This window comes from Sus scrofa, chromosome 5 (assembly GCF_054392235.1).
Source record: "Sus scrofa isolate SSC_HxYL_T2T_F1_AM1 chromosome 5, Sscrofa_HxYL_maternal_Yorkshire_Landrace_v2.0, whole genome shotgun sequence".
NCBI classification, from domain to species: Eukaryota; Metazoa; Chordata; class Mammalia; order Artiodactyla; family Suidae; genus Sus; species Sus scrofa.
The window spans coordinates 67,461,634-67,487,835 of NC_139387.1; the positions used below are offsets into that span (position 1 = coordinate 67,461,634).

General features: G+C 46.8%; 1 protein-coding gene and 2 long non-coding RNA genes across 8 annotated transcripts in view; 1 reads left to right on the top strand and 2 right to left on the bottom strand.

Moving 5' to 3' along the window:
* The window catches only part of ETV6 (ETS variant transcription factor 6), a 253,951-nt gene that overhangs the window by 125,368 nt on the left and 102,381 nt on the right, over positions 1-26,202 (bottom strand). For 3 of the 6 annotated variants that reach the window (XR_014803833.1, XR_014803834.1, XM_001924598.7), the window contains exon 2: positions 20,103-20,232. The exons of 1 other annotated variant lie outside the window; for it this stretch is intronic. Coding sequence is in view for 3 of the 5 variants with exons in the window: in XM_001924598.7 (XP_001924633.3) it covers positions 20,103-20,232 (130 nt within the window). In the remaining 2 variants the exon portion in view is untranslated. Of the gene's footprint in view, positions 1-19,776; positions 20,233-26,202 lie in introns of all 6 variants that reach the window. 2 more of the 6 variants (XM_005652587.4, XM_084956743.1) reach the window with 2 other exon arrangements.
* On the top strand, positions 4,032-10,439 carry LOC146403410 (uncharacterized). The gene is made up of 2 exons (XR_014803836.1): positions 4,032-7,814; positions 7,927-10,439. It is a non-coding gene; the product is annotated as an uncharacterized LOC146403410 (long non-coding RNA).
* LOC146403411 (uncharacterized) lies at positions 8,035-13,006 on the bottom strand. Its single transcript, XR_014803835.1, has 2 exons — positions 11,085-13,006; positions 8,035-10,630 (listed from the first exon to the last, which is right to left on the bottom strand). It is a non-coding gene; the product is annotated as an uncharacterized LOC146403411 (long non-coding RNA).

Sequence of the window (26,202 nt, forward strand, 5' to 3'; positions counted from 1 at the left end):
ATGCTGTTCCTTCTCCCCACAGCTGCCCACTGACACACTGCTGATCTGAAGAGCAGGCAAAATGAAAGAGAAGATGTCACTCAAAATAACTAATTAGCAACTTCCTTTTTAGAAAAAAAAAAATGGGAATGGGAAGGAGACTGAATTTCATCCACCTGTCAAGTCATTCTGCTCCCTAAAGCACCTCTTCAGCCCCTGCAACTCCTCCGTTAATCTGATCTTCCCCTTAATGGACTGTCCCCTTGCGATGCTGCCGGGTAAGGAAACCATCCACGGAATCACGGGGTTGGGATGCAGGAGACGGCCCGCCAGCTCTTATCCCAAACCTGCCCTGCCTCCCTGCTGCTCAGGTCCAAACCAAACAATCAATCAATCAATCACTTCCAGGTCCCCCAACTTCCTCACCAGAGAAGCAAAAGAGCCTCTTAAAGTGCAGATCTGGTCGCTGCATTTCAACAGTACTTTCTTTTTCTCCCTCTTAAGCCCAAATGGAGAATATAGAGTAATGAAGAAAGGGAGTGTTTTCAAAAGACCCCACTGGCAGGTAGAGGTCAAAGAAAGATTCAAATGAGAAGATCACATTTCTCTACAGGAGAAGTGAAGCCATTTCTCTCCTTCCTACGAACCCCAAATGACACCTACAGAGTGCTTTGCAACATCTGCCAAAAAATAGCTTAGGACGGTGGGTCTTTTACAATTAGGTACCATCAAAATTGCATGTTTTTCTGGTAGAAGACAATATGAGAAAAAGAATGTGTATGTGTAGATAGATATGTAGGTAGATAGATAACTAGGTCAAGATAACTAGGTCACTTTGCTATCCAACAGAAATTGACAGAACATTGTAAATCAACTATAATAAAAAAATTAAAAAAAAAAAAGAATCAGCCTTTAGCTTTGGGATATTAGGTTCCATTTGATGGTGTGAAAAAAAACAAAAAAACAAAAAAACAAAAACCCTGCATGTTTTTCTCAGATTTTTCTCCAGGATATTACCTGTGTTTTAAATATAAGTGAATTTAAAAAAAATATTTTGGCCTTTATTGAAAAATTATTTTGAACGTCTGTATTCTTCAGGGAAGAAAAGTGAGATTAACAATGGGAAAGAGGAGGAGAAATCCTAGAGCTATTCTCATTAGAGTCAAATAATCAAAAAATAACACAACTTTGGGCTTAAACAATAGGGTACACACTAGAAGCTTACTTGTACAGAGAAAAGTTAATAAAATCAAACATAGAATCAAGACCAAAAAATGTACTTTCCTTTTTGTTGTTGTTGTTGCCTTTTTCAGTGCCGTACCTGTGGCATATGGAGGTTCCCAGGCTAGAGGTCGAATCGGAGCTACAGCCACGCCGGATCCAAGCCGCGTCTGCCACCTACACTGCAGCTCACAGCAACGCAGGATCCTTAACCCACTGAGCAAGGCCAGGGATGGAACCCGTGTCCTCATGGATGCTAGTCAGGTTCGTTAACCGCTGAGCCACAACAGGAACATCCCCCAAAAATACACTTTCTGTAAAAATTTAAAAGATGTCTTCGGATGGAAGTTTTTTAGATATTTATTTCTCTTGTAATTACCACTTACTGACACCATAGGAGCTCAGTGATCCCTGGTTTTGTTGAATGATTATCCAAGGTTTTGCTTTCTGAGATGAGTTCCTACCGTATTCATCTTTGTGTTCCCTAGCACTGAGCACAGTGGCTCTTCCAACCAATGGTTACTGAACAGAGCAAGATGTGAATTTTCTTCTGGAGAAGCCCAGACGGTCACCAACAATATTTCCAAGGAATTTCACAAGGAAAAGAAGGCAGAATGACACTGGGCACTTTTTGTACTCATCTGAAACAGGACCAGCAGATTTCTGTCCTCTTTTGCAAGGCGTGGCCAGAGCTGGCCAGGGAGGTTCTGGGCCAACTTGGCCCCAGGATGAACCCAAACGGGTTCCTTTCCAGAGGCAAGGGGCAGGCCACGTTTGTTCACTTTATGCCCAGGTATATTATCTTCCACAATGGAAAACTGCAGGCTTTTCTGCCACTACCAGAGTGTGTTGACTTAGAGGTTCATTTTGTTTCTTTTTGAGGCCCCAGGACAGGTTTGACGCCACTTCTAGGCACCGAGGTCAATTTCATAACAATGGACAATACAGATGAGATGCTCTGAAGAACACAGGTTCCCGAACAGACAGATCCACGTTCAAATTCTGACTTGATCACCAATCAGCTCTGTATCCTGGAGCAAACTGCTTAATGTTTCAAAGCCCTAGTTTCTGTATCTGAAAAGTGAAGACAAGATCGCCTACCTTTCAGACTTGTTGGGAGAAAAACACTAATGGGGCGATTTACCGAAGCACCTGTAACACACAGGACACACCCAGTAACACCAGCTGCCGTTTTCACTCAGCGCTCGACTTGGAGAACTGTGATCTTCTACATGCTATCTAATTTTTCCAGCCCTTGTATTTTGTCAAATCGAACATGGGTGCTGAGAAGATTGTTCAGAGGCAAAATTTTTAACAGTCCTTTATTCATACAAATAGGTAATTAGAGGAAGAATAATACGGCAGTCCTAAAATTGTGTATCAGCACGTAATGAAAGCTCATTGGCAGGACCCAGTCAACATCATGGCCTTTATCCTGGAAGCCTATTTGGACAAGATGTCCACGATGGGAATGGCTTAAATAAATGACCATTTAGAGGAGGTTCCCTTGAGGCTCAGTGGGTTAAGTTTATGGTATTGTCACTGCTGTGGCTCTGGTTATAGCTGTGGTGCGGGTTCAAGCCCTGGCCTGGAAACTTCCGCATGCTACCGGTGTGGCCACCAAAATAAAATAACCATTTGGAAACATGCCGAATATCCCTTGGAGCAGCTGGGAGAAGGTAAACCAAAATTCTGAGAGAAGTTCGCTTGAAGAAACTGCCGCGACCCTCGTCATTTTCAAGTCAGCATTCACTGAGAAACACCCCAAAACAAACTGCCACTGCTGACATATCTGGCAAGCACCATTCTTTTCCTGTTCATATCAGACACACTAATTAAAAATATCTAGCTTTTTGATGCAAGCTTCTTCATCAGACAAGCTGTCATACAGGGACTATTTCCTCCTTACTCTTCTGAATCAATCCTATGAGCAGCAGAAAAGGCTCTTAAAATTGATTAAACAATGTCAGAGTTGAACAGAACTTATTAAAGTCATAGAGTTTGACTTCCCCCAATTTTACAGATGAATAACTGAGGCTCATAAAGGTTAAAGAGCTCACTCCCAGCCACAGAGCTATTGAGTAACAGCCGGGCTTGAACCCTGGCCTCCTGACCCTAAGTCCGAGATTCTTTCTGCTACACCATGTGGCCTCTCTAAACCTCACACTTCATTTATTGCCCTCGCCCCAGAGCCCAAGCACACTGCACACAGAGAAAACCTCCAATAAACATCTGCCAAACTGATCTCCGAATCCTACACTCCTGCTGTTTCAATCGAATACTGTATTTCAATCCCAATAGTGACTAAATAGCAAGAGCTATTTGGCCAAGGCTTTAGAGGCGCATACAAAGTGCTTTGGAAGTCATAATCGAGTTTCCTCACCATACTGTGGAAAAGGCGCTGCTGTGCCCATTTTAGAGATGAGGAAACTGAGGCTGAGAGGTGAAGCCACTCGTCCCTGGTGACGATGCCAGTGGTACATAGTTAGAGCTGGCCCTTGGACATCCGATCCCCAAACCTGTGCCTTTTCTCCTCCCTTAGCTCAAGCCTAATTGATATTGACCCCAAATGATAACTGCCATCATTGCTTCTCCTGGTCTGTTCCATAAAAAGAGAAGTTTAATTCATCAGGCGTCTTCAAGTCCATTTAAAAAATGCGAGCTGTCTAAACTGCATAAAATGATACGTTCAGGTATAAGAACATCGTCGGTCCAACACAGAGCCTTCTTTTCTTCAACAAACCAGACTTTGGACTCAGCTCCCCAGACCAGAAGAGCACTCATATTTACTGCCTGCATGATCTTAAAGGCCAGCCTGAGGAAATGGCTGCTTTTTCTTTTCTTTCTTTTTTTTTTTTTTAAGCCCATTGCCGAAGACATCTTCAATCATTGCTTTGTGTCCACCGGGGAAGGAAAGAGGTCCTTTCTGTGGGGCTTGGCAGCATGGGGCTCGTAACAGAACCTTCTCGGGCCTCCGTGGGGGTCAGGACTGGGCCAAGCCAGAAAGAAAGGCAGCAAGAGAGAGAGAGATGCGCCCGGCCTCCCTGCTGGTGGCTCCGGGGCTGTGAAGACAGAGACGGTGGCAGCTAATGGCGGGGGTGGGAGGACGGGAGATGAAGCAGGCTGCGAGGGAAGGTGTGGGGGACGGATCTAATCCCGCATACAGAAACCTGTCAGGATGGGATTTATTTTTGTTCTGTGAGGGAGTAGAATAGGGCTTTGCCTGCACGCTCAATAGCTGTTTTGAAGTGAACCCGGCTGGTATGTCTTTAATTTGTCATTTCATTATGAAACTGTTTCCCTTCCAAGAAGCCTTCAAGTCAGGAAGCTCTGTCTGCCCACACAGGAAATTCCTTTGCTTCAACTTCCCCAAAAAGGAAATTTCCCTCAGAAGTGAGCCCAGCATATGCCTTTGAGCAGAGCTGTTTCAAGAAACTTTGGCAGCTGAGTCCTGAAAACACCCCTGGCCTGCTGGCTGCTGCTGGGAGGCTGGGATAAACAGTGCGGTTCTCACTCTGGGGGTGGGGACCCCACCGACACGGACCCTGGCCCGCCTCTGCCTCCCTCTTCCTTGTGCTCCTGAGCCCATGTGCCCCCCTGCCCACCTTGGGTCACACCAAGGGCTTGAACGCTCCAAGAGAGGCTTTCATCAAGAAAGGGGCATCTCCAAAAACTTGCCTGCCACACACACCAGCCCTGCAAGCTCCCATTCTTGTCCTCAATCCCCCCCTCCCTACATTTGAGATTTCTGGTAGAAAGATTGCAGTATTCCAAACAAAGAGCGTGCACAAAAAATAAAACAGCCAATTATAGTTCCGAAAGCATGTATATTGCCAAATTACCTTCTATCAGGGGTGGTGGATTTTTTTTCCCCACAAACTTTCCCGGTGAGGATTTTAAGTAAAACGTGCAGGGGGAGAAAAATATCCCAAACCACAGCCTTATAAAAATTAATCTCTCAGACATACTGTGAATGACTAAGTGGGTGAGAGCCCAGAGCAGCTGTGCTGAAGTGAATAATAATATATAATATTTTATGAAGCTTCCTAGTACAGAGGCATTAGCAGAAAACTGCCAGACTCTCAGTTAAGTTCTTAATTTTCCATTTCAAATCACTTCATTAAAAAAAAGAAAAAACAAACAAAAAAAAAGTTGAGAAAAAGAAATCTAAAGCACAAAAAGAGGGAGTGGTGCCGAACTTCAAACTGGATCGTAGGCAGTGGGACAAAGAGGCCGAGAGACAGAGGAGGAACGAAGGCAGCTCTGGATTTTCACCCTGGACTTAAGACGGAACTTGAATGGCAGAGCGATGGGGTCTGATCTTATTACACGATCCATGTGCCAAGACTCGGTAAGGGATACTGTTTACCAGGAAACAGAGTGATATTTAAGGGATAGCAAGAATCCTATAGCCCACTGAAATCTGAATATATTCACCCTGAGGTTTGGGGTTGTGGTGGATGGTTTCTATAGAGTGGATTTACGATCTTCTTTTAGGGAGTTATTCTGTTTTTCTAAAATTTATGAGGTTTTAACCACAGTTGGATCGCAGAGGGGGATCCAACACAATCTTTCGCGTTCTTCAAGAGAACGGGCTGGGGAATAGGTCTTTGGCTCAGCCTGGGAGGAAAGGTGTGGACTGGAGCGTCTGAGGGCCCTGCCCGGCCACCTACCCGCTCTGTGACGTGGGCCAAGTTCCTGAACCTCTTTAAACCTGACCTTTCATCAGGAAAGTGAGGATAATAAAACTCAGTTCATAGGTCTGTCGTAAGGACTAAATGATAGCACACATGTGAGAAGTGCCTCCCATAAGCACTCAATAAATGGAAGTTATGGCTCCATACGGAGAATGCCGAAGAATCTTTCTCTCCAATCAACATGCCCACTCCTCGCAGAAAGCCACCCATCCCTGCCAGCTCCCACCATTTCCACACAAGCCAGGATTTGCTGGATCACTTCCACTTGATTAACAGGTCCCGGGGGCTGAGCTTCCGTGCTTGCCCGCTTATATCGCTCACAAACGTCCTACCCTAATAAATCTATTTCTTACAAAAAACAAAACAAAACAAAAAAAAAAACACCCAACACAGGTGCCTTATACACGTGCAATCACACACTGAGTCATCCCTGAGGTAGACATTTTTGGTAAGAACAGCCGAAAGACTCAAGGATGCAGATGTCCACTCCCAGATTCGGCACTCTTCTCAAGAAAATGCGGATGGCTTACACATTCTCAAGCTGACAGCGAGCTAGAGACGTCCAACTTTGTTTGGCCAACACCGATTCTGGCAACATCTGGAGACCAACAGCCAGGCACAGCAAGTATCAGATTATTCGTCTTGGTCTCCCAGGTCCAAGCTCACAATGTTTTGTCTACATCAAGGGGTCTGGATTTTCCATCTAGTCTTATGTCTGTCTCCTCTCCATGGAAAAGGCCAGCCCCAAGCAAAATCGCGGAGTTTATTTCCAAGTCAGATCCCTCCCTTGACCTTCCATGCTGGCCATGGATCTGCCATTTCAAAAGATGCTAGAGATTTGATAAACCAATTTTCATTAAGATATCAGGGACTCAAGGTATTAATGATCTCTATCCAAGGTATTATCTGCTAGCATAACTATTTTTTAACTCCTTTAAAAAGTAGAGAAGATCCCATTGTGGCTCAGCAGTAATGAACCTGACTAGTATCCACGAGGATGCAGGTTCAAGCCCTGGTCTTGCTGAGTGGGTTAAGGATCTGGCATTGCCAAGAGCTGTGGTGTAAGTTGCAGATGCGGCTGGGATCCTGCACTGCTGTGGCTGTGGCGTAGGCTGGCAGCTGTAGCTCCGATTCAATCCCTAACTTAGAAACTTCCATACACCACAGGGGCAGCCCTAAAAATGCAAAAAAAAAAAAAAAAAAAAAAAAAAAAAAAAAAAAAGTAAAATTAGGTGGAAACAATGCCTGGGAGTTCTCTTGTGGCTCAGCAGGTTAAGGCTCCGGCATTGACACTGCTGTGGCTTGGGTCATTGCTCTGGTGAGTGTTTGATCCCGGGAACTTGCACATGTCATGGGATAAGGTCATGGAAAAAAAAAAAGAAAGAAAGAAAGAAAGAAAAAGAAGCGATGCCTGAGCCAAAAGGAATATATCTTAGGAGAATTTCAGGCACCACGGTAGTTCATCATGGAGATATTCAAGTTCAGGGTTCTCTTGTATCACTGCAACTGGGTGACCACACACTGCTGAAGCACAACACGGACCCTTTTCACAGACAACTATAAGCCCTCTGTCCTGGACCCAGGGTAGTGCTGTCTGGACAATCAAAGTTTAGAAGCCAGCCACTTTCTGAATCTCAATACTCCTTCAGCCAACAAAGAAGCACCAGATGAGAGATGGCTACACAGCCGGGTGTACAATGCCAAGGCCACAATACCCAGCTGTATTTCTTCAACTTTGTTCCCTGGGTCACTCGGGGTGACAGGAGTCATCCCCGAAGCTCCCTGAGACAGATATCTAGAGGAGTAGCTAGGAGACAGTCTGAATGAACACCCCCCCCAACACCACACACACACACACACACAGAAGACAGTCCAAACCAATCTCCCCAACATGACACGGACACACACACGGAGAGAGTCTGAACAAAACCCCCCACCCCATCACAGACACACACATACACACACACATATACACACAGAGACAGTCCAAACCAACCCCCCCCAATACCACACACACACACTAGGAGAGAGTCTGAACAAAACCCCCCACCCCATCACAGACACACACACACACATACACACAAGGAGACAGTCCAAACCAACCCCCCCAATACCCCCCCCCACACACATGCACCCATTTTGGATTTATTTAAAGTAAAATTTTTCTTCACCGAAGACTCAAAGAGAAACATTTTTTTTTTTCTTTTCTAAGCTCCAAACACATTTTATGTCTGTTTAGGTTCCTCTCTGCAGGATCAGGGAACTCAAGGTGCTTTAAAAGGACAAGTGTGACCCACAATTCTCAAGTGGGGGATCTCTCTCTCAGGGAATGGCTATTGCTGCGTCCTAAAAGACCTTTACTGAAAACCCCAGGTATCTGGGTGAAGAGCTGAATCACGGCCAGACGGTCAGACCAGCAAGAGCCCCCCCACCAAGCACTGGGCGGCATCGTCAACAGGGGAATATGAACTGTCTGTCTGTCCGGGGCGGGGATTTCGTGAGGCGGCTTCACCCCCACGTCACAGGAGAAGTGAAAAAGAGTAAGTGGGGGAGGTCAGCACTGTGAGAACCCCGGTGTGGAAGGAATCAGAATGAAAAAGCCAAGGGGCCACCGGGCTGCCATCGAAGAGGCCAACAGGCCCCAAACACATCAACCTTCTGAGCCATCGGAACAACAGGTCTGGGAACCTGCCCTGGCAGAGGGCTGCTTCCCGAAGTCAGGCTCACGAGGAGGAAGCGGAATTTCACTTCCTCAAGAGCACTGGCACCGAATCACTGGCTCATGATTTGTTTCCCTACAAACAGTTCCTGAGGTTGGCGACCCAAGAGCTCCTTGGGAGGCAAAACGCCACCCCTCATCAGCTTTGTTTGTGCATCACTGCTGCTTTGGGCAAGTCTTTCCTCCCTAACTTGACACCCCCCCTTTCCGCAGCCGGTGGCAAGGACGAGATGGTTCGAGTAACTGGTTCCAGGCCTCGGTTGAGAAGGAGGTTCTTGGGTGTGAGTTCTCAGGCCCAGGGCACGGAATAAGTGTCTCGGATTCTACCTGCTGGCTGGGCTGGATGGAAATGTACTGAGAAGCTCAGCCTCAAAGCTTTCACTTTAGAAGCTGAAAGCCTTCATTCCCTTGCCAGCGGGGCTTTTTTCTCTCCCCTGCCCCCCATCATTCATTAATGCGGTATGAATTGTGCATGGGCTACGGGGCCGGCTGGAGGAGGGGAGTGTGGCCTCTTCATGCAGATCAGCCGGCTCTGTCAAGCCTGAAACCCCAGTGGACACCACCTCGAGAGGGAGCGAAATGCACACTGTCATTTGTACAGGTTACAGGAAAGGCAAACATGCCCCAAGCTGCAGAGGGGATTCCCACAAATCATGCACTTGGGGTCAAGGAGGTAGTTACCAGAAGTTACACCTGTGCCTTAATGCCCTGGGCAAAGGGCCAAACTCACAGATGACTCTCAGGCCAGATGGGGTAGAGGGTGGGGGTGGCTTGGACAACAGGGGAGCAGGCCTGCGGTTTGGCTGTGGGGTCCTGGGAACCAGGGTCCGATGCCAGGGGCTGAGGCTGCCTTCGGGAGACCAGCAAGGCCAGGAGCTGGCTCTAGTTCCCAGCCCACAAAAGCATGCACCATGTCTCCAATCCTGGGCAGCACAGGGAAGCATCCAACAGCATCCGGTCGGGGGCTGAATTTCCAGTCTTTCCCTGCAGGAGGGCAGCCTCACAAACAATCACAGCAAAAGTCGGGGACAATTTCCCGCAGCATTAAAATACCACCATCTGCGCCAAAATGTGATGCTGAGTGCTAGAAATCAAGGGAATAACCATTATCCTTAGCACTGAGAGATAATGCTCCACTGCTGACAGGCCTTATATTTCTCTTCTGGAATTAGAGAGCAGTAAGTAAACTGTCTGAGCTGGGAAGAGTCTGGGGAATCATACACTCAGGCTACTTGGCTTTCCAGCCGAGGAAACTACAACCTTGGGAGGAAGACTGAGGTGTCAGAGAGGACCCGACCCTCTACTGACCCCAGACAAGGCCACCCCTGCTCCACGGCCCTGCAGCAGGTGTTCCTGGCACATAGGTCATGCGCGTCAACCGAGGCACCAATGCGGCAGACGATTTTTCCCAGGCAGGTCGGATCGACAGGAAGTGAAATGCTTTGCTCTGTGGACCCGACAATACGAGTACGTCATCGTTCCCACCGTTTCATGTCAATCTGGGAGGCAGATAATCATCTCCTTTAAAAAGATGGGAACTCGTCAACAACGGGAACCTCTTTTTACTCGTTTTATCTTGTCTCTTAAAACTCCTGCTTTTATACAGAAACCTGAAAATAAGTTGCAGAGGTGCGTCTACAAGGAAGATCGAATTTGAAAATTTATCTTCCTCTAAATTCAAAAGATAATTTAGGGTAGGTCTCTGGTTTTACTCCTTTGGCCTTTCTGGTTTGTAGTGTTTTTAAGTTTTGCTTGTATTAAAACAGAAATCAACCTGTTAGCTTGGGTTTTCTCCTTCTAACAAACAGCTAGAGGGAGATGACGGTCATAAATTTCTAACGCCTTTAAGAAGCAACATGAGGAGTTCCTGTCGTGGCGCAGTGGAAACGAATCCGACTAGGAACCATGAGGTTGCGGGTTCGATCCCTGGCCTCGCTCAGTGGGTTAAGGATCCGGCGTTGCCATCAGCTGTGATGTAGGTCGCAGACACGGCTTGGATCTGACATTGCTGTGGCTGTGGCATAGGCCCTTGGCTACAGCTTCGATTAGACCCCTAGCCTGGGAACCTCCATATACCACTGGTGCAGCCTTAAGGAAAAAAAAAAAAAATGAAGCAACATAAAGTAAAAAAAAAAAATTCTGGGTTATGGAATTTGATCTGGGTTCAAGTTGTGGCTTCTCTGCTTTCTCTGTGTGTGACTCTGGCAACTGACTTACCACTCTGAGCCTGAAGTATAAACCAAACAGAACGTCTACCTTGCAGCATTAGTGATTATTCAGAATAATAAACATATAAAGTTCCTGGCACTAAGAAAGTCCTCAATAAACAGCAGTGACAATGATTTCTTTTTCTTTTTCTTTTTTTCTTTTTAGGGTCGTACCTATGGCATATGGAAGTTCTCAGGCTAGGGGTTGAATTGAAGCTGCAGCTGCTGGCCTATGCCACAGCCACACCAGATCTGAGCCACATCTGTGGTCTACGCGGAAACTTGAGGAAATGCCAAATCCCTAACACACTGAGCGAGGCCAGGGATCAAACCTGCAACCCCCATGGAGACTACGTCAGGCTCTTAACCTACCGAACCACAATGGGAACTCCATGACAAGATTTTTTATTCCACACATTATCACAACCAAGATTCTCAGGAGTGACAACTTTTACGCAGAGGATCTCAGAATTATTCCTAAGTAGAAGCAAAGCTTCCATGAACTAGAAGGTGGGGTATAATGACCAAAAAAGAAACCAACCTGCAAAGGTAAGCCACTCTTAGAAAACAAATGGATAATTAAACTGTTACTTCTAAAGAGGAGCTTCAGAAATGCCTGACAGCCCTGTAATATTTCTTCAGATAGCACTACGGGACACCCCTCAACACCTAGGAACCTTTTTAGAACAAGTGATTGTTACCTATCCCCTTGCAAACGTTCGCCCTCCTCTTTAAAGCGCACCACCTCAGTGCCCCCACCCCAGAGTAGAGAACTCAGCCCTGGCTGCACTGATGAGACAAAGTGTGCCTGCACAGCCCTGCATGGGTTAGAGATTTCCTCCCAGGCATCCGATCTGCATCCACCACACCCCCCAGAGCTCTTTATCCAGCATCCACATCTGCAGTCTGCATTGCGATTACTGAATCTTAGCGCCCCATCTGAGGCTATTTCCATCCAAGATCTAGAGGAAACAAAAATAGGGAGTAATTTCTGAAGAATGGGGTTGAGTCCACCTACCCAAGATGGAAGCAGTCAAAATCGGGGCAGGGTGACTAATTATTCTTGGGAATTTACAGTCAGCATGTGGCCAGAGGCAGGGATTGTTTCAATCTCAAATCCTGCCCCACCTTGTTTCAGAAGAGACCAGAAAGTACCGTGCCCCACCCCCCATCACACATGGATGGTTGAGGCAACAGAATGAGAATCCTCTGATGGCAACAGTGAAATCAGCAACCCCCGAAAATCCTTGGTACCATTTACCTCTGGAAACGGTAAAGATGAAGCGCGCAGAGGCGGTCCTGTCAGAAACTCCAAGAGTCTGAGCGATGTGCAACTCAGGCCTGGAGCAAATGGGAGGAACTATTTGAGAATGAGCATTTGATTCAATTTGTATAGACTCAGCCCCATCAATATGCTCCGTGATAATGAAGAAGAGGTGTGTGTGTGTGGAGGGGGGGCTGGGGGGGGAGGGAATCCCAGGAAAGCACAGTTCCAGCCACCATCATGTGGCATCTTGGTCACACTAGCCAGCAAGTGTTCTGCAGACCTAAGTCAGGCTGCCCATAGAACTAACGGTCAGGGTGCCCTCGATCTGCAGAACCCTGATACCCCGGGAGAAAGACCACGGCGGTCCTGACGGTGGGGAAAATCCAAGCGAAGACAGGAGAGCGGATACAGACGACGTGGACATATTTCTTATTTCCTGTTGTTCAAGTCTATTCATAGAAGGGACTGGTTCCTACCAGCTTTTCTTCTTAAATGGCTCTCTCGCTTCATCTGTCATAAACTTCCAGTACTGGCTTGGAATGGAGCCGGGCATCTCCAGGCTCATGTAAAGAACCCACAGCACCAGGGAGGGGGACAAGCCATTGCCAGTGGCTTCCAGATGTCCAGAATTCCAAGGAACGTGAGGGCCCCTTCCCCCAGCCCCCTACCCCCAACAGCATGAGAGCCACTTTGTCAGAGACTTTGCCAGAGCAGCGGCCTTAAATGCACACGGCATGAAATGCGAAGTGAAAGAAGAGGTCAATAGACCTCTGGTTATATAGTTGTTTCTTTTCTTTTCTTTTTTTTTTTAAAGACATCTATAAATAGCCACATTTATTGAAGCTGCTTCCTTATCAGGAAGCATGAAGCTAGGAATTAACGTCTGCCTGCATCGGAAATTCCTGCAGACAGCAAACCCAAAAAGGAAATTTCCCTTCCAAAGCATCCTGGCTGCTCTGTTGTGGCCTGTTTTTTCTCTTCAAGCTCTTTGAAGCAGCTACCCAGGGCCCTGTGCAGCTGGAAAAGCCGAAAGCCTTCAAGCATTTGAAAGTAAAAAGGGAAGGCCCCCAAAGGAAGGCTTGAGGGGAACAAAAGAGAAAATGCTGGTGGCTGGCCACCTTTGTGAGAAGCCATGACTGCTGTGTCAAGATACGGAGAGTGAAGTCCCCTTCCTCGTGTCCTTGCCTCAACTCTGCTGGCGATGTCACAGCAGGTCACAGGCAGCCCTGCGAGGCGAGGCCATTTTTTGGGGGGGAGGGCACTGATAACGGCCGAGGATGGGGAGGGTTTTCCGGGTCTGAGGAGGAGGGTGGGGGTGGGCAAAGAAGGAGAGGATAGATTCAGCAAGGCCAGGGAAGATGACAGTTCCAGACAGAGGCAGAGACTCCGTGTGGGGGGTGAAGGCCCCAGGACGGAATGCCCTAGAGCAGAACCAAGCTCCCGGAAAACAGAGGCAGAAAACAAACCTTATTTCCACTGTGACTTAGAAAAATCATTCTCAAGACATATAGACAGAACTCCAGGTCCCTCCTTTAATGAAACAAGCAAGTATATCCACAATGCTCTTGGCCCTTGAAAGCAAAGATGTACCCTCTAAACAGGCGATTCTCCAGCTGTGGAAACTGACATAAAGCCCTTGTGGGCCCTCGCTGCCATTCACCAGGCACTGTGCTAAGTGCCACCCATAAATTAGCTCTGAAACTTACAAGGGACCTTCACCAACTATATTTCAATTAAAAATTCAAAAAACACAGGAGATCCCACTGTCGCTCAGAGGGACATGACATCTTCACACAGTCTCCATGAGGATGTAGGTTTGATCCCTGGCCTCGCTCAGTGGGTTAAGGATCTGGTGTTGCCATGAGCTGTGGTGTAGGCCTCAGCTGCAGCTCTGATTCGATCCCCAGCCTGGGACCTTCCATATGCTGCAGGTGTGGCTGTCAAAAGAAAAAAAAATTAAAAATTAAAACAACACACAGAACCAAACAAAACCAAAAAAATTGCTAAGAGTAGATCTTGAAAGTTCTTGTCACAAGAGAAAAACTTGTAACTCTATGATGAAGGCTCTTAACTAGATTTACTACAATGATCATTTCATGATATATACATATCATCACATTGTACATCTGAAATTATTATATTTTAATTATATTTCAAACATTTTCTCCTGGATTTTTATAATCATATTGTGATTATATAAGAGGATATCCTTGTTCTTAGAAAAACATAAGAAATATTTATGGATAAATGTTAAAAAAAAAACCCAAAAAACCCCTCATCAGGAGTAGGTGTATTATGAAACCTAAATCTCTGAAGGGGAACTCAGCTCTCTAACAGAGGCAGCCCCGGGATGCAGACCCACTCAAGTTCTTCCTACTGCTGGGTGTTTTCAACTGGAAACTCCAGAAGAGCAGCGGGCCCTGGTCCCCGGTCATGCCTGGGTAAGCCCTTTGCGGCCAGCACGGCCCTGACTGCAGAGCTACCCTGGTCTTTAACCTGAGCTCACAAGAGTGAAGAGGGTAAGTGGGAGAAACAGGGAGCAAACCCAGCCTGGTTCTTCTATGGCCACATGCTCTTGCTCCTTCCACAGGAAGCCTGCCTGCTGGAGGATCAGCACCGATGAATGGTCAAGTGTAAGTGCATCACTGGAGCCCTGCACCCACCCCTGCACCCCCGGCTGCCCAGATGCCAGCAGTTGGCAGGGCCTCTATTTTCAACTTCATGAGACTCTGCCATTGAGAAAGCCTAACGGAGGAGTTCCCTGGTGGCCTAGCAGCTAAGGATTTGGAGTTGTCATGCTGCGGCTCGGGTCATGCTAGAGCACAGGTTCGATCCCCGACCCAAGAACCTCCGAATGCCACCAGCACAGCCAAAAATAAGGAAAAAGAAAGCTAAATGGTGACTTCTGAAACAGTATCAGATTCTTCAAGTGCCATGTGAATATGGACGATTCAGCGTAACTCTGTGAGCCACGATCACCTCACCCACAAAAGAGGATGAGTAACGCCTCCTTCAAGAACTGCTGCACGATTAAATGCGACCATATAGACAAATGCATTCTGTTACTTATAAGAATATAAAACACCAACTATGAGTATACTTAATTCCCACTTTTTGCCTCTTCCTAGGCACTACATCTCTTCTCACCCTCCCAGCTCTGACAGAGCTCGGCTTGTCACGTGACTGTCTTTAAACTCAGTTACTCTGCTGAGAGTGCAAAATTGCCAAGTGGGTGAGCAGCGAGGTAACGTTTCCAAAGGCAGGCATTAAATGAAATTATTAAACACACACAAGTAGGAGTAGTAATGTTAGAATTCTGAGAGATTTGCAAGAAAACGAAGGAGCGCTGAGGGACTATTTCTGGTGTTCTGACTCTAGAAAACTCTGAGCGGCTATTACGGCTATTTATTAACCCACAACCTCATAAACCGTAACCCTATTAAATGTGATGAATGAGTCCTGGGTTCCAATTTTTAAGTATCAATTCACAGGAATTTTAGAGGACCGAACAGGCACCACAGAATACAAAGGCTTTGGGCAAATGGCATAATGTCAGCCTGTGATTAGAAGCAATTGTGTCGACTAAATGTGAAATGAGTAAGAGGAATTTAATAAAGAAAAGGCATTTAGGGAATTAAATTCTGTACCATACATCTGAAATATACTCATTGTGATCATACGGGCAACCCTAGGCATCATAATTGGAGGCTATGCCCCCTTGGCACCACCATGAATTTAGAAAAAGTGTTCCCTGGGCAGCTAAACTAGAGAAAGTCTCTCCTTCATACCATGAAGGTTCAGTGAGGCCCTTCACTGCTCAGAGAATCAAGAGGCATCTTGGCCAGGTGCTCTTGGGGTCTAGGCTCCTGGGTTTTTCCAGGTCTGATAAAAAGGTTCATGTTCCCTTTAAAGAATGGAATTTTTCGTTTTCACCTGCTAGCTATCAGTATTGTATTTTGGCTCTTCTATCCTTCAAGCTTAAAAACAAAAAAATTAGTACCCTATATGGAAAAAGGGGGAAAAAAAAGACCTTTCTATCTTCTCAATAAGCATACTTAATGTTTGCTCTCCTCGCAGGGAGTCCAGGGAACAGTCGAGGCCCCCTGGAGAGACGTGAGGAGGACAGACCAGGATGGGTCAGGGTTGGCCCTTCTCTCCTTGGCTCTCTTCAGCCCCAAATGCCCCTGCCTGTCCCTTTCAAGTCCTCTAGAATGATCACTCAATGCTTTGCTTCATTTATCACTTTTTTAAATCACAAGCAAGTCAGAGCAAAGGGCATTACTTTCTGCTTCTCCGTAGCTTACAAACTCATCATGCCTGTCTCTTCAGTTTGGGTAGAGCTCTGGCTTTTCAGAACAAAACAGTGAGAAACTCACAGGCCTGAGAACCTTAAATACGACAATCCCCACCTTTCCCCCTAACCAGGAAAGGATACGTATGGACTTAAGAATGAAAGGAGAACAAGGAAGAGTTAAGAGAGAAAGGGTTCATCTGCAGATCAATAAGGATAAAGGGTGAAAAGAAGCTACTCTGAGGCATATCAGTCTGGTGAGTTTCTCTTTAAAACAAGCAGCTAAAAATGCTTTCAACCTAGCAATACCATAAATGTCCTGCTGCTGTCTTGGCTTTCAGATGCTTCCCTGTACTTTCCATGAGCATTCCACTGGGAATTGTCTGGAATCCCAGATTAAAACAGCAATAACCCAATTCCCTTGTTAGCTTATTTATTTTCTTTTAGGTTTGGAAACCCAGCTGGGATGCATCCTCCAGTGTACCGCACAGCCTCAACCGTCCTGGGGGCTCCGGGAGATGTTTCTCAAACAGCACGACGGGCAGCGGCGTCCTGGAACAGGAGAGGGAGGAGGGCGGCACAGCCTCCCGTGGAAAGCCCCCGCTGAGGACAAACAGCAAGAGCCTGGGAACCTCCACTTCTCAGAGGATTCATTCCAGATGTGGGAACCACTGGTGTCACAACAGGGCTGATGCAGATTCCAAGGCGGTCTCTAAAGCCAGGCTGCCCGGGCAAAATCATCATTCAAATCATTGTTTGCCAGAGCATGGCATTCAGGCAAAATCATTACCCTGACCAGAATCCATAATCTAACAACTAATTATGTTTAAGGCTGGCAGTAATGCACTCCAGTTCTCTATCTGATCATTCTCTATATGGGTATCCATCTCTTGGTCCACCCGTCCATCCATCCATCCATCCATCCATCCATCCATCCAAGGGAGGTATGCCAACTATGCAACAATTGATTCACCAATTAGAATAGATTCCAGCCAGAAACCAATCCTCTAGCCACATCAGCGAATACTGGCTACGTGTCGATCCTGCATGCATTCATCCATCCAAAAAGTGCATATTAAACACATGTATACTGTGGCCTAATAGAGAAAAGCCTGGCCTCTGGAATCAGACAGAACCGAGTCTGAATCCTGACTCTATCTCTTACAGACTGGGGGACCTTGGCAGGTTACTTAAATTCTCTCAGCCCTAAATTCCTCATGTGTGACCCGCCTATAAAAAGAATATCTTCAAGCATTGTTGTGAGAATTGAACCACCCAGAGAACGCTACCCCAAACTCTACGATAATCTACGTGGGAAAAGACTCTGAAAGAGAATGGATGTGTGTAGATGTAAAACTGAATCACTTGGTTGTACGGCAGAAGTGATCACCACTGTGTAAATCAACTATACGCCGATAAAACTTTAAAAATAAAAAATGAAATAAAATAATGTACACAAAGACCTTATCACACAGGGTCTGGTACAGAGTCATCTCACAATAAACAGTAGCTATTCTGATCGTGTGTGAGGCACACGGCAGGGTCCGGCAAGACAGTGGTACACAGCACAGCTGTGACTCCAGGAGGAAACGGTCTCCTCAAGGGAAAAAAAAAAAAAAAAAAATTAAAGTCTTGCTGTGGAAGAAACAGTTCCATGTAGGGAAAATGATGTCTTAGGTTAGAGCACAAGATTTTCAAGTGACAGGGGCTGTTAAACATCCTCTTGTCCAATCACGATTTTGTGTGGTAGGAAAACTGAGGATTATGATGACTGACTCACAGTCAAACAGCTAGTCGAACAGCAGAACTAGTTAAGAATTAAGATCTCCTGCCGGCCACGAGTTGGCTGTGTTTGTTAGTTCATTTTACCACGATTAATTTTTTATGGCGAAGCCGTCCTATGGGAAATAGCTTACATAGGTAAAGACATCCAAAGGCGAAATGGAGTTAGGATCTTCTTGGGGGGGGTATCAAAGTATAGGAATAAAAAGCGATGAAAGAAAGCTCAGCCTATTTGGGACAGATGTTCATAATTTTTTTTTTTCTCTCTCTCTTTGTGGAGACTTCAAGCTCCGTAAGGGCAAGGAGTTGGGTCTGCTTTGTTCATTTCTGTATCCTAGCATCCAGAAGGACGTCTGGAACAGCTCAGGTGATCAGTGACTGTTTGTTGAATGAATAAATGAATGAGATTAGGTAGCAGGAGTGCTTTGTCTGCATGGCCTGTCCTGAAGTGAACTGTCTGACGTGAAAATACTGGTCACAGGACAGCTTCTGGAGGCAAAGAGGTTCCTACGCGGCTGTGGTCTCTTTCCCAGTCTGTCTGCTCCAATGGTGCCACAAGCCTCAAGCTCACCGAGGACAACCATACCCGCGGTCACGACCCTGCCATTTTCACAGCCCCAATGCTCATGGTGGAGAAGATGGTAGACAGAAGCTGGGATGTGCTGATGTAGCAGCTACCAACTCTGTAAATACCGATGGACCCAGCAAAGTGGGGGAGGGGAAGGGTTCTCATGGCCTCAACTCTCTGCAAAAATCCCAGCTAGCATCCTGGGAATACACCAGCAATGGGCCTCTCAAGCTCACAGGCATCTGCCTCACTGAATTAGCACAGAGACAGAGAAAAGCAAAGCCTGAAGACCCTGCCTCTTGTTGTTCCCCAGTTTCAGCAAGCAACCTTCTGGTTTGGGGGGGAACGCAGGGGGGGGGGTAGGAGCAGAGTAAGCCGAGGAGCAGGATCATGCCAAAAAGAGATGGCGAGTACAGCCAGGCCACCATTCAACAGTTGCGAGGAATCCACTAATGAAGGGCCAAGGTGACCCCCAGGGTTCTCCATAACCTAGCCTTCTGCCCTGAGGATAGTCCAGCCACAGAACTTGGCATTTTCTTAGCCACAGCAACCAGGTGGGACTCAGGTGATTCATTCTCTGCAGCTGCGCCCCGCACGCTGCATCCCCTGGGCAGGGTGGCAGCTCAGGAAAGAAAGACAAAAAGGAAAGGACAGGCGGGGGCAGGGGCTTTGGACCTTGGGACCCCAATGCCCTGCCCAGCTATAGCTAAAGGGAGGTGGCAGAGGAAGGGGCAGAGATGACTTGGGAGAGAGAGATGGAAATACTACAAAGTGACTGAAACTGGGGAGGCAACGCAGACACAAGAGAGGGGGTGGAGAAGAAAGGCAGGGAGGAGAAAGGCCCTGCGTGGCCACAAAACGAAGGAACAGAGCAGCCCGCAGGGAAGAGGAGGGGCGGCCCTGTAAAGGAAGGGCGAGCACAGGGCAAAAAGCAAAGCGGGGATGAGTCTGAGCCAGAAAATGGTGCAGAATTCAGGGGCCAGGAAAATACTGAAGGGGAGGAAGCGTGGACTTCAGAAGACGAACTTCCCCCCCCCCAATTCACCTCCTCTCTTCGGCGATTCAGTCAGCCCTACAGTGCCATGTCCAGATTTGGGAGGGTGACAGGTCACAGCCAGACGAAATGAACACCCAGAGAAACGAGGGCCTGGAATCTCAAGCTTTTCCCAGCCATGTGGGGTTGGGTGAGGGAGCACAACGCCGAAGCTTCTTCTGGAAGCCATGGGAAAACCACCTTGGAGCGCGCCCCAGCCCAGCCTGCAGCCCGGCCTCCCCGCCCCGCGGGGTCAGGCCTTCCGCCCTGCTGTCTATCGGTCGGTCCATCTGTCCGGCGGGCCATCCCCCTCCCATCGCGGAGGCGCGAACACTCACGCAGGTGCGCGGGCAGGCGGATCGCGTCTTCCTCCATCCTGAGCGCTCGGGGCACTGGCACATGAAGCGGCGTCGAGGAAGCGTAGCTGGGCACCGGGCTCTCGGGGGGCGTATATGAAATTCGTTCCTGCTGTTAAAAAGAAGGGCAGCGAGAAGGGAGGGGGGGAAAGACAATGAAAGCCTGGAACGGAGATGTGACATCCGCGCAAGGGGCAGGAGGGCCGCGGGGCGGGGGCGCTGGCTGCCTCCCTAGACAGCTGTGTTTCCCATCGCCAGCACTGGGAATTGATCACGAAACGCTGGCAAGGTTTAAAATGGGGCTTGTCCTCTGCCCTCGGGTCAAGAGGTGTCCATTTTTTCCCCTCTCTGTACGAGTGGTTTGTTCCAGTAAAAGAGGCAAGACCAAGGGAATGAAACTATACGTCCAAAAGCGTGGCTTTAAAGAGCTCCTCTCTCAAAAATTCCTCTAAATTTTTACACTAAAACCATGTTTCCTCTTCTCTGGCAATATCCCCAAGCTTCCAATCAACGTAGGAGTCCATACTCAGATCCAGTCAGAGGTGAGCCCAAATGATGGCTTCTAAGTTCTAGATTTAGTTAATAAATCCACAAGCAAGAGTTTTCTCTCACCTACTCTGTCTCTTTACACAACCACCACTACCAAACACCTCCAGCGTTTCATTTTTTTCCCCTTCCCAGCAGGGAGTTATCTGCCACATCAACAGGCATTTCCTTGTCTCCCCCATTTCTCTATCTTAGAATGACTATTTCCTTTCCTTCTGAAGCATTTCAGGGCCCACTCACAGAATAATCCTCATTTAAGGAAGTACTGTTTAATTGAAGATCTTTACTCAACCGACAAAGGAAAGGGGGACAAGAAGACTTGACACCACCTCTGTTTAAATTCAAGCACACAGCGTTTGTTAGAGCAATTAAATCAAGTGGATGAGATGGGAGGATTATTATTCGTTTTCAGTTAAAATGTGGCAAATGATGGCAAGAAACCAACCATTGTGTTCAGCTGGAAGAGGAGGGCAATTTACATCGCAGCTCGACATACCAACTGGTTTGACTTGCAGTCCACACAGAAACATAACTTCCATTCGTTTCTGTGGTTTAACTGGGCAAAGTAAAGTGGGACACACACGGTCCAAAAATAAGGTGGTGGTGGGGTGGTGGGTGGTGGTAGGAGATCCGTAAGTTGCCATTATGAAAACAAAAATCAAGAGCAGAAGAAAAAAAAAAAAAACAGATTAAAATAAAGCGAAGGGGGTGTTTACGTTTTGGAAAGAGTTCTCTAACATTTTAGACTCTATCAACTGTGCAAAGGGAAGCAGGGGAGTCCCCCAGCCCTGGACCAAAATGAAGCTTCTCTTCTGCTTATAACCTGGAAAGTTTGGTGGTTGTGGTAGGAAGTTTCAATTTTAAATGAATATATACATACTTTTTTTGTAATTTCCGAATGGAATCACTATACCGTTCCTGAGGCATCCTCTACTGGCAACTAGGGCATTTGAAACACTTCTGTTTAAACGCACTTCTTAAAGTTTCCTAGTGAATTTTTTTTTTTGTTGTTGTTGTTGTTTTATGCTTTTACCTGCGGCATATGGAGGTTCCCAAGCTAGGGGTCAAATCGGAGCTGCAGCTGCCAGCCTACGCCAGAGCCACAGCAATGCCAGATCCGAGCTGTATCTGCGACCTACACCACAGCTCATGGCAACACTGGATCCTTAACCCATTGAGCAGCGAGGCCAGGGATCGAACCTGCAACCTCATGGTTCTAGTCAGATTCATTTCCACTGCGCCACCACAGGAACTCCCTCCTAGTGAATTTCTTACTGAAGGGCAGACACCCTCGATTTAAATTTCACCTCTGGATCAATCAAGGTGTCCTATGAAAGGTAGCCCAGAGGCAACACCTTCCACTTCACCTTTTGTGAACTTCACCAAACATCACACATATTTGGGGCAACTCTAACTTAAGGATGAGTTATATTTTTGGTGTTTGGTTTGGGGGTTTTGAGGTGAAAAAGGCAAAGACAAACACACATATGGGAAACATACAAAATATGTTTGGGGGTTTTCAAGGTGAGATAGGCTTTTTTTTTTTTTAAACAGTTAAACATAGTCTGTTTTTCTAGTGTAAAAAATTCTCCATAGGCTTCAACCCTCAACTAACTCCCCACCAATATACGTCTAGCTATCTTATCTACCGTTAACTTTATTCCCAGAAATAGCTTTCTGTTTTGTTGGGGTTTTTGCAGAAGTGAAACTGTTGATGAAGAAAACATCGTGCAGCCAGAGCTTTCAAATGGCATGGCGCGAGCGCGAGAAAAAAAGAAGGTGGCATTTCGTAAGACAGTGACTTTCTCTTAAAGCCAGGAGAAACTGACAAGATCCTGTAACTGGTCCGGACGCGTGAGAGAGGCCACCTCAAGCCCAGCTCCTCACCCTCACCGGCTCCATCGAGGTGGGAGGAACCCAGCCCTCACAGCAGATTTGACTTTGTTTCTTGGGAAGTCGATCGCGAAGCCTGCTGAGAAAAGGGTCGAGCGAGGTGTCACCTTGAAAATGTATACACTCTGACTTGCTACATTATCGTGTTGGGCCTTCTTTTTGTTGTCCTTTCTTTGGAGCAGCCCCCTGTGTGTTTCCATTTGTGCCTGGTCCCCTGTCCTTATTGCCACCCTGAGTCCACACGGCACGGCCGGACCCCTCGTGCCCAAACAATTCGAGATGAAAACCGCCACACTATGTCATGATGACACCCCTAAAAAGAAGGCCCGAGACTAAGGGATTGTGGACCTCGAGGGCCGTGTACTCTTGGTGATGGTTTTCACTCAGCAATAGAGCAACACCTTAAGCCTGGGATGGAGGCTCTTTTCAAAAGGTTCGCTGACATGTGGAATCTGAAAAAAAGGACAGACTGAACTTCTTTGCAGAACAGAGGCTGACTCACAGACTTTGAAAAACTTATGGTCTCCAGAGGAGACAGTTTTGGGGGGTGCGGGATGTGCTTGGGCTCTGGGATGGAAATCCTGTGAAATTGTGATGATCATGATATAACTACAGATGTGATAAATTCATTGAGTAATTAAAAAAAAAGTTTCAAGGACGAGATTTGTGCGAAACAAAAGAAACGGTAGGTACTTTGACTAAAGGGGGAAAAAGCAAAATGTGCTTTTGGGCCCTCAAACAATATGCTAGTGGCCACACACCTACAGTGACCCTGGGTTTGTGGCCAGCAGTGGGAAAGGGGACCCCAGAAAGGATGCTGCCCAGTGTGTGGGCTCCTGTCCAAGGAGAACCAAACTCACACCTGGGGACCCCACACCACAGACGCATCTCCTTTATCTCTCTTTTTGTTCCTCTCTGGGGTGACTGACATGGTTCGCATTCTTTTTTTTTTTTTTTTTTGGCTGCATCTGCGGCACAAGGAGGTTCCCAGGTTAGGGGTTGAATGGGAGGAGCTACACAGCCACAGCCACGCAGGATCCAAGCCGCATCTGCAACCTACACCATAGCTCACGCAATGCTAGATCTTTAACCCACAGAGTCAGGCCAAGGATCGAACCCGAGTCCTCATGGATATTAGTCGGGTCCATGACTGCTAAGCCACAATGGGAACTCCTGGTCCTCATTCTTAAATCTACTGCTGTAACCATGCACCTAATATCCACTGTGGCACAATCCCCAGACTGTCAGCCATTAGAAACATGAAATAAATAGCGTCATCTTTGGGAGTTCACATTATGGCTCAGCAATAATGAACCAGACCAGTATCCACGAGGACATGGATTGAATCCCTGGCCTCGCTCAGTGGGTTAAGGATCCAGCATTGCCATGAGCTGTGGTGTAGGTCGCAGACGTGGCTCAGATCCCACGTTGCTGCAGCTGTGGCTCTGGCTGGACCCCTAGCTTGGAAACTGCCATATCTTGCAGGTGTGGCCCTAAAAAGACAAAAAATAACATACTGCTCTCTTTGATGGAGACACCCAGACAGAGAGGCTTAAAGAGATGAACATCCCCAAATAAAGGAAACTTCTTTATTCTCAGAACTGCGTCTCTAGTCTCAGCCCAAGGAAGGGAAGGGGAGTACCAGCTTACGGGGCATTTACCTCTAGAGCACGTTGTCAGCCGGATGAAAACCAGAGGTGTTTTAGTTTAACATGACAGAGGGGAATAACGATTTCCCCAAGAGGACTATAACCACTGCTCTAATTAAATTAAAATGCTGCAGACAGTGATGTTAATGCCTTCGAGTGGCGGAGGAGGATACACTGCCTGTGGAGGTCAATGGTGTGACGACACATGCCGTGATGTGGTTACATTATTGTTTGGATGCTGCAGAAGGAAAACATGCTGCTTTCCCACGTGCCCGCACAACCTCTGAAACCTATGGGCAGAACAAAAGGGAGCCCTGCCACTTCTCAGGCCAGTTGTGATATCTCTGAGAAGGGAGTGGGGTGGGGGGTGGGGGCTGGAAGAGCAGCACAAAGCTCTGGAAAGAGAAAATAAGGCTAAAAATAGTTTTGGGCAACGGATGAAATGTAAATGTTACTCACCATTATAGAAAGCCGAAAAAAAAAAAAAATGAAATGGAATATGGAGTGGGGAGGCTGCAAGCACATTGTGGAAACCAAAGGGAGCTCTATCTCCCCTCTCCTCACTCCTCCCCAACCAGAAAAGGCCAGAGGGAACCCATCTAATTCTGCTCATTTTTGAACCAACTGCTTAAAACCTGTGACTTTCACATAAACCAAGCTTATAGGCTTTGTGTTCAGGAGGAGAATGGTGTTTCGCCTCTCCCTGCCCCCACTCCATTCCTGCCTTTTAGAAAAGAGTTAAAAACTGAATATTCTTATTACCAAAAGAAGAGTCTTGGAGTTCCCTGGTGGCCTAGTGGTTAAGGATCCAGTGTTGTCACAGTGATAGCTTGGGTTTGATCCCTGGCCCAGCAACTTCCACACACTGTGGGTGTGGCCCAAAAAAAGTCTTTCCTTTTCAAAATTATTCAATTGGGAGTTTCTATCAATCACAGGGATCCCCTAGTGCATTTATGCATTTGTTTTTACGCCATTAATAAGTTTTTGAAAACCCTGCAGCCCGGAGAAACTGAAATGTGAACCTTCTGCAAATAAAGTTAAACCATTTCTGGAACTGAGAAAAACAGAAATAAAGTTTGGCTGTGCAGTCCACCCATATCTGGGTGGGTTCAACCAACCACGGAGTGAAGACATTTGGGGGAAACATTTTTTTCGGAAAGTTCCAAAAAGCAAACTTGAACTTGCCACATGCTGGCAACTATTTATATAGCATTTACATTGTATTGGGTATTAGAAGTGATCCAGAGATGCTTCGGAGGGAGGGTGTGCATAGATGATATGCAAATACTGTGACATTTTATATCAGGGAGTTAAGCCTCCATAGATTTTGGTATCCTCAGGGGTCTTGGGACCAGATCCCATCAGATCATACCGACAGACAATTGTACTTGCAAAAAGACGGTTTAGAGTTAAATTCATCGGAGACAGAGTGGCATGCTGATAATGTTCAATATTGGGAGGTCAGGATCTCTTTTCCACCCTGTATCTTTTGAGGAAAGCTGCCTGGGAAAGATGATGCTTGTACCACAGTCATCTTCTACAGATTGAAAGAAGAAATCTCTCTCCTATGGGAAACTATTGAGATTTACTAAACTGAAGTCTGAATACACAGTTATTTAACTATACTCTCTGGCTGTAAGATAATTCAGAGCGGTCGTTTGGCCTTCATTATTAACAAGTGAAAGCAATGCATCATCAAAACACTGAACAAGACTGAATTTTTTTTTTTTTTATAGGGCTGTACCTGCAGCACATGGAAGTTCCCAGGCCAGGGATCAAATCCAAGTCGAGCTGCAAGCCACGCCACAGCTGCAGCAATGCCAGATTCTTTAACCTACTGTGTCAGGCTGGAGATGGAACCTTTGCCACCACAGAGTTAATACCAGACCCTAAACCCACTGTGCCACAGTGGGAACTCCTGAACAAGACTGAATTTTGAGCTGCAGTGTTTTAGGTGTCATGGATGCAACCAGCATACACAAGGACCTGCACTA